The 9,336-nt window shown below is 38.4% G+C and overlaps 1 protein-coding gene across 1 annotated transcript; it reads left to right on the top strand.

The window, feature by feature from the left end:
• The first annotated feature begins 5,151 nt into the window (after nt 1–5,151).
• LOC148873181 (uncharacterized) lies at nt 5,152–5,763 on the top strand. The gene has a single exon (XM_088964473.1). It carries the CDS (start codon nt 5,152–5,154, stop codon nt 5,761–5,763), a length of 612 nt encoding a protein of 203 aa, XP_088820599.1.
• Nucleotides 5,764–9,336: the final 3,573 nt, after the last annotated feature.

Below are 9,336 nucleotides of genomic sequence, written 5' to 3'. Positions count from 1 at the left end.
TGCTTCATATATTTCTCTCATATGATTCTCCATTGTTAATCAAGATTGTTCATTTAAATTCAACACAATTACTAGCACAACCAATCATGGAAACTTCTCTTTCAATGCATGGTAAACCAGGTTATATTTCTTACAACAAATAAACATCCATTTCAAAAAACATATTGTACTAAAAAACGTTCATTATAACAAAACATCATTCGTAATGTAAACTAGGTAAACGATAACAAACCCCAACCCAATTTTGATTCAAACCTCAAAAAATATATATAAATCCCCAACTAGAGAAAATTTTGCAAATAGGTTTAGTTTAATGAGCTAGTAGAATACTGCGATGAGATCAGTCTTGCCGCACAACAGTTATAAGATGCACATAGTATAGTAGAAGAACCCCTAGAAGAGATCAACACCGTAAACTCAGACAATGAAAAGAATCCCTTATTTATCTCAACAAGATTATAGGGCAACTACAAGATAAGCCTCTTAGCATTATTCAAGGGTAAGTTCCACATTAAAACTTCCTTATTTATCTTGTACTAAACTTAGTCTGCTCTAATAACAAAGTTCCAATATGTCTTTTCTTGGTTGTATGACTAGATGTCTGGCTTACTGCAATTTATTTAAACATTTACTCTACATTGACCCTAATCGCATACCAATTAAATAGCCCCATGAGTACTCAAATCAAAATTTGCACTACAAGTGAAGGAAGAAGTGGAAATTTTTTATTCATAGACAAAAAGTGGCCCCAATGAGTATTCAAATCAATGTCTTTTCCACTTCCTGGGCCAAAAAGCGGAGGTACTCATAGATGAATTTCCCCTGCCCAACATGGAGGTACTCATAGACACAATGGTAGATAATGAATTATTCTCATTCTTAGATGCATATAATAGATATAATTAGATCTTCATTGATCCCTTAAATACTTTCCATATTGCCTTCGATACACCTATAGGAAATTTCTATTATCAAGTGATGCCTTTGGATTGAATAATGTTAGGGTAACCTAGCAAAGGGTGATGAGATGTGTACTCTGCAATATAATGTACATAGAGATTGATAGTTATACGAATGACATCATAGTCAAAGCGAAAAAATGAATGATCATATAAAAGTTCTTAGGAAAATATCCACAAGGTGCATGTAGTACAATTTGTGACTAAGTCCTCATAAGTGTGCCTTCGAAGTAAAATCGAGGAAGTTCCTAGAGTATAATGTTGATCAAGTAGCATAACCCAAACGATGCCAAGGTAAATGTTGTATTAGAACTTCCTCCTAGAAACAAGTCACAACTATAAACCTTCTTAGACAAAGTCTGTTGCTTGTGAAGATTCATCCCAAGACTAGTACTAGCAATGTCCCCACTCCTTAAATTGACTAAAAATGCCAATAGTTTACAGTGGTCTAATGAACATAATAGAGCCCTTTAGCAGATAAAGCAAGCCTTAGCCAATGCACCAACTATGTCTCCTCTCCAAAATTGTAAAGAGTTCAAGTTGTACATCACATCAAATCTAGAAAATGGTGGGTGCCTCATAGAACAAGACAATGTAGAAGGAAAAAAGTGTCCAATCTACTATGTTAGAAGAACCCTTAAGTAAGTAAAAAAAATTATTCGCATATGAAACAATCGTGCTTAGCCTTAGCGTTCATAGCACAAAAATTTAGGCACTATATTATAGGCCAAAAAGTAATCTTTATCACAAAAAGTGACCCCATCAAGTATTTTATAGATATACCTCATCTATTTGGAAAATTGGTGAAATGGTTGATATAGCTTAATAAGTATACAATTGAATATACCGAACCTAGAGCCATAAAGTGCCAGGCCATAAGCACCTCCTAGTAGCCTTCCCAATAGATGAGCCATTAGAGATATCTGAAGAAATATTAGGAAACCCACCCTTAATTGTAGTATTAAAAGATGGAGAATGGGAATTAGTTTTTTATAGGAGTTGTGCAAATTCTTCCATGAGAGCAAAAGCCACCTTAACCCTCACCCTTTGGTACAACTACAATATATTTCTTTAAACTATAGTTCCCTTGCTTATACAATGTCATAGAATATAAAATCTTTGTCTTGGGATTAACCATTGTAAGAGATCTAGGTGTGGAGAAGATTCTAGTGGTGAGTTATTCGTAGTTGGTAATCAGACAGATGGATGGAACTATGATGGTGAAAGAGACCTTCTTGTTACCCTATAAGACCCTCATCCAGAAGTTAACCAAGGACCTCACCATCACATACTGACATTACAATCGAGCCAAAAGAAAGCTATGTAGATGCCTTAGCCACCCTAGGTTCCAAAATCAACCCTATGATAAATACACAATAGTCTATGTCCAAATGTAAGGAGAACCATCCATTGATAGATTGTCCCATTGGGTAGAAATACAAGATAGGGTTTGTGAAAGATATTGGAGATATCCCATCTTTCAAAAACATAAAAAAATCTCACTTCCTTAATCTTAGGACAATAAAGTCTTATTGTGATATCAAATTAGTGAATGGGGTCCTTTATTATAAAATGGCTGACGGAGTGCACATTCAGTGCCTAGGGGTTGAAAAGAGTAAGGTGGTACTAAAGGAAATCCATGAAACATGTTGTGAAAGCATCATTGTCACATTGTATAGGATATTACAGTGCATGGGTTACTATTGGGCATGCATTAAAGTAGATGCAATGAGGATACAAAATGGTTGAGAGAAATGTATACTTAAGGCAGACAAATTTCAGTGTTTGATAGTGGGTGTAATTGATTGTAGGGATTCTTACATCACATATCTAATAATAGGCGCCCTATTAGTATAAAAGATTATAAAGAAGAAAATGTTATTTATGATGTATGAATAAATTTGCTATATTGTAGATCTTTTAATGACAAGCCTTTAAGATGCATAGCTAGTGAAAAAATAGAACAAATCGTAGAGGCTTCCCATAGCCAAGAACCAGCAACACACCAGGGACAGAATGCCTTGTGCAATCAAATCTTACATCTAGGGTTTTATTGGCCAACAATTCTTGATGACATTATTAAACATGTGAAGAAATGCCATGTCTGTCAAATCTATTGGCGAAAAATACACAAATTAGCCAATGAGATTCACTTAATAATCACACCATGGCCATTTCACACTTGGGGGTAGATCTTATTGAAAAAATTTACATACCATTTAGAGGGTTCTACTTTAGTATAGTAGCCACTTATTACTTTACCAAATGAGTTGAAGCCTTCATCTTGAAAAGAATAGTTGTCTCTAACGTTGCAAAATTCTTACACCAATACATCATTCATATGTTTGGAGTATCAATGAGAATCTTAACAAGTAATGAATTATCAATCAAAAATAAAAAAAGTTAAAGATCTACTGGGACAACATGGAATGCGGTTAAGAATATCTACCACTTAATACCCATAAGGGAATGGGCAAGCTAAAGCCACAAACAAAACCCTATTGAAGATGCTAAATAGAACATTAATTAAATATCAAAGAGATTAGGTAAATAAACTTTTCAGTACATTGTAGGCTTACAAAACCTTCATCAGGAAAAGAACCAAATCTAACCCATACTGCATGGTCTACGGATAAGAGATAGTGTTGCTCACTGAAATATAAATAGTTTCAGCGAGAGTGGCCCATGTAATGGGAAAAACCTTTAACACAAAGGAAATGAATCAATTGCTATGTGGCATACTTGAAGTCCTAGATGAAATTTGAGAAAAAAATCTTACACTTCAAGTGAAATACAAATAAATCGTGGCCTCAAATTTCAATAAAATGGTGAAACCACATTTTCAATGAAAGTAGTAAAAATGATGCTACAAGTTAGACAAAGTAAGTTTACAAATAAATTCACTCTAAACTGGAATGACCCCTACACAATTAAGAAAGTACACCCATATGATTATTATGTACTTTGGAACTTTGAAACCAATAAAGAGGATGAGACTATTAACGACAAGTGGCTAAAGATGAACTATGATTGAGCAGTGCAATTTGTATCCTATCATCAATGAAATATTTATGTCAATCTCATTTTGAATATGTGCAACAACTTTTGTACTCTTTAATACTATTATGTTATTGTCATCTCTACAAAATTTAAACTCATTGCATGATTTTTTTAACTATTTCAGTTTGTTTTTTTTGGCAAAGTTACAAGTGTACAACATAACATGTTGATTTTTCATTATTCATTATTAGCTTTTTATAAATCATAGAATTCACATTAGCTTAAGCCATAGAAAACCACCCCCATTCATCAATATAAATGCAGAGACCTATTGTCACAAGTGTTCTCTTCGCCGCGCCATCAAATGCCATCCATTGTGCCTCCAGCCGCCACTCCAGTGTCCAAGTGTGTGTCATGGGTGGGCTATGCATGTATTTTTGTATGGGGGGTTTCCAATGGTATTCTTGTAATTACCTAGTATGATTTTTCATCATTTTGATGTATCTTTATGTCACTCCCCCAAAAGTTAACATACTCTTTGAGGGGAGGTAGGTGTCAAGTGACTCAAGAGCATGTAATGTTAAGCATGAAATCCCCTCGACACTGAACTGTGTGCTTATGCTTGTCATCCATTAATGCAATACAAGTTGCCTTTTGTCTAATTTGTGTGCTATATTTGTTGTCTTCTTTTGTGTTGTTGCTTGTTGCTTAAGCTTACCCGTCGCACTCGAGTGCCGTACGAGGCCCCAACGACTAGCCCCGTGACAGTTGGTATTAGAGCAGGAGTTCTTACACACACATTGGACCCTATCTTCGCCCCTACTTCAGCACAATGAAGAGCAACCGTAACATTACCGGTGGCATACTACACGGGCTGCACCAAGCCCACGACACCAATGAGGCTCCACTCGACGATCTTGCCATGACACAAGCCCCAAAGGGCTACACAACTAAAGCTAGCAAGCGTGACAAATCTGTCGACCAACTAGCTAGCATGGACATGCGCATCCTATGCTGTGAGGCAACAGTAGGTGAGACTCGAGACCGGGTTGACAAACTCCATCTCAACATGGAGACGGTAGAGAATGCTGTGGTGGAGTTGGAGAGCCGCTTTAACGGAGCCCTCCGAGACGTCCAAAACACCGTGCAGTAGTCACAAGCCAGCCCTTCCCAAAGCAGCCTTCAAGGCATGATGGACAGCTTCCAAGCGCAGTTGGATGAGATGAGGGCCGAGCTGACAATCATGAAAAGAGCTATGGCCAATTCCACCAGCCCTTCATCTGCTCCATCCACCCACATCAAGGTGTGCCAACCAACTCCATATTCCGGTGCTCATGATGCTCAGGAGCTTGAAAATTTCTTGTGGCAACTTGATCAATACTTCTCCGCAACTGGCATCCATGATGATCAGACTCAGGTACGTACAACCACCATGTATTTAAATGATATTGCAATGTTATGGTGGCGTAGATGTTGCAAGGACATTGAACGTGGCACTCAGACCCTCAACACCTGGGTCAATTTCAAGAGAGAGATCAAGCGACAGTTCTTCCCCAAAAATGTTGAGTACTTGGCACGAAGAAAGTTGAAGAACTTGAAGCACCAAAACTCATTGCATGACTATGTCCAAGAGTTCTCAACCCTGACCCTTGAAATCTCCGACATGTCTGATAAAGACCTTTTGATCAACTTCATGGATAGTCTCAAACCATGGGTGGAACTCGAACTACAACGGCGGGGGGTGAAGGACTTAGCAACAGCTATGGCGGTGGTTGAGCAACTAATTAATCTAAGGAAGTCATAAGAGGAAGACCACCAACCACATAGCCCGTGTACCAATAGCTTGAGTGGGGAAGATTAGAAATCGACCTCTACACAGGTGAAACCAGTGCCCACCAACAAGCCCAACAATTACCAACAAGGGAAGAAGCCACAAGGAGGCCTAAGCTATCAGGGCCACCGGTTCACTAGGAGACCAACTACTCCTCCTACACCTTGTTACCTTTGCAATGGGAATCATTGGATGAGTGACTGTCCAATACGGAAGAAACTCGCTGCCCTCATCGCCAAACTCAACGACAGTGAAGAGAGCGATGAGGAGAAACCCACAGCGCGCCAAGAGTAGGCACCTTCCAACTCCTCAACACCATGGTTAAGAAAGAGGCCACATCCAAGCGGCCCACCAAATCCCACAAGGGGCTGAAATATGTAAACATCACCCTCGGCGGGAGGCCGACCCAAGCTTTGGTGGACACTGGGGCCACCCATAACTTCATCTCGCTTGCGGAGGCAAAGCGACTCGACTTGATCACCACCAAATAGACAGGGTGGATCAAGGCTGTCAACTTAAGGGCCAAGGCAGTAGAAGGCATGGCTCGTGGGGTAGATCTCCAAGTTGGGTCATGGAAAGGACCCATCAATCTATCTTATTACCTTTGGATGATTTTCAGGTTGTCTTGGGAGTGGAGTTTCTTGCACATTCGGAATAGCGCTCATGCCACACATAGACAGTTTGCTCATCTTGGACGAGTGTTCTCCTTGCATGATTCCAGTGACAACAACCTTGAAGGTACATGGGAAACAAATTTCGGCCCTGCAATACTATCAGGAAGCGTATACCCACGAAGCTAGCACCGTGCCTACAAGGAAGACCCCGTCTCAATCATCTCACATCAGCACTGGGACGGTTTGGAAAGTCATCACCGGGAATACGTCTCCCCCAAAGCCATTCCAACATCAGCACCAGCGCCAACATCAACATCAACAATGGCACCAACATCAGCGCCACAAGCTGACAACACATAAGACTCTTAGAAGACCCAAGGTACCACCAAACCCACTTAGGTATCCTGTTCGCCACTACAATGATCAAACCAACCCTCATAGGAGCCTTGTGAGGAGGAACCCTTGGGAAAAAATCATCAGGGGGAACAATGCCCAGAAAATCCAAACTTTCATTTTGACCTAGCCCTGGCCAAAAACCTTCCTAACACCAAAGCAGAACAACCAAAATCCTACCTTGAAACAACCAGACAAGGACTTAACATAGAGACTAGCCATAGGTTTTCCCACCATCCAGAACACCCTAAAGACTTCCACCCATCATCATGCTCGGGCCTTGGAAGAGATAAACTTCGTGGAGCAGCTGAAGAACCCTCCTTCATCAATAGGAGATCCGAGCCTCGAGCAGAAACTAGTCTTCAAGGACGAAGACTGAATTGAATGGGGGAGACTGTCACAAGTGTTTTCTTCGCCGCGCCAACAAGTGCCATCCGTCGTGCCTCCAGCTGCCACTCCAATGTCCAAGTGTGTGTCATGGGTGGGTTATGCATGTATCTTTGTATGGGGGGTTGCCAATGACATTCTTGTAATTACCTAGTACGATTTTTTCATCATTTTTATGTATCTTTATGTCACTCCCCCAAAAGCTTAATGTACTCTTTGAGGGGAGGTAGGTAGTCGAGTGAATCAAGAGCATGTAAATGTTAAGCATGAGATCCCCTCAACACTGAACTGTGTGCTTATGCTTGCCATCCATTAATGCAATACAAGTTGCCTTTTGTCTAATTTGTGTGCCATATTTGTTGCCTTTTTTTGTGTTGTTGCTTATTGCTTAGGCTTACTCGTCGCATTCGAGTGCTGCACGGGGCCCCAACGACTAGCCCCGTGACACTATGGCAAAGTCCATAAGCCTCACACAATGTGCAATAACAACATGTTCAGCATAAATCCCTATGAAAAAGCTCATAGACTTTATACAACGTGCATCAACAATATCTTTAATGCAAAACCATATGGCAATGCCCATAGACTTCATACATCATGTGACAAATACATCTACAACTTAGAACCCTATGGAAAAACCCATAGATCTCACACAATATGCAAATAGATCTCTCTAAGCACAGAGATCCATAACACTACCCATAGACCTCACACAACATGCAAAGAAATCTCATACAATAGGTAATAGACCCGTGTAAATAATGCCTACATGCCTCACACAACGCCCACATGTTATAAACAACAAGCATTGCAATACAATTCCATGGCAAATATATACTATGCGCTGAAAGACTTTAAATCATAATACAATTTAATTACATCTCCATGGTGCCCAATACCCAAGTACCATATACCTATGATTGTTATGTGTGCCAAATACTATATATCACAAACTACATCTCACTATCATACTATTGAAAATGTAATGTTTAATTGTTGATTGCGAATCACATCGAATAACTACAATCGTAGCACATACGATTCAATGTCTAAGCACAATGACTTATGATTATCCACATGCATTATTTGCTAAAAGAGTCAACAGTACTCAATGCCTAATCACATCGCACATTTGCATTGTATCTTATATTTGCCATTCCTATCATATTACAAATCACATTGCATTATATATTATTATAGAAAGCACATACATTCGTGAAATAATATGCAAACGAAACTATAAATATCGCTAGAATGTTCTTGACTTTTGCTTTCATACTTAGAGAACTTTGATGTCAACACTTATTAGTGCATTTACAATTTAAATATGTATTGAACTCGTCATGCTTAAAATAAAGACAAAAGCAAAACAATAATCAAAATGCAAAAAGTTTCATTTCATTTAGTTAAAAACTACAAGTTTCAATATGATCCCTTTGTCTAATTCTCTTCATTTGCAAAATTTCATTCGTAACCCAAACAATTTAGCGACGATGTAAGTTAGATTTTACAAGGACTTTTTCCATAAAATCTCATTCCGTTTTATTGTATGTTTTCTTCATATCAATTTTACAAGCCATAATTTTAAGGAAAAATTATCGATTAGTATCCTATACTTTGGACCTAGTGACACTTTGTTCCCCCAAACTTTAAAATGTGACAATTCAATATTCAAACTTTTATAACCTACCAATCCAATACTTATTGTTAATCAATTTGTTTAATCAGCCGTTAAGTGACAATTGAAAAGACACAAATGCCTTTTGAGTATCATCTAATTCTCTTTATCGACCATCCAATCATTAATAAAAAATGAACAATCCCAAATCCTTGACTCTCATATTCAAAAAAGTTAGGATCACCAAAATGCCTACTGAGGCATAATCCCAATTTTCTTGAATAGAAGAGGCAAGGATTTAGGATCACTCATTTTTATCAACCTTTGAATGGTTGATAAAAATTGCTGCATTTTAAAACACCACTTAACGGCCGGTTAACGAATTAATTAACGACGGGTATTGAATTGGTACATTATGAAAGTTAATGTACTAAATTGTTGCATTTTAAAAGTTCAGAAATAAAAGTATCACTAATCGAGAATTTTCCCTAATTTTGAGGAAATAAGATTTTTTTTTATTGCTTGGGTTTGATA

This window comes from Nelumbo lutea, chromosome 1 (genome assembly GCF_056320005.1).
Source record: "Nelumbo lutea isolate HS-2025 chromosome 1, American lotus-T2T, whole genome shotgun sequence".
NCBI lineage: Eukaryota > Viridiplantae > Streptophyta > Magnoliopsida > Proteales > Nelumbonaceae > Nelumbo > Nelumbo lutea.
This window is presented reverse-complemented; position numbering and strand designations above follow the sequence as displayed.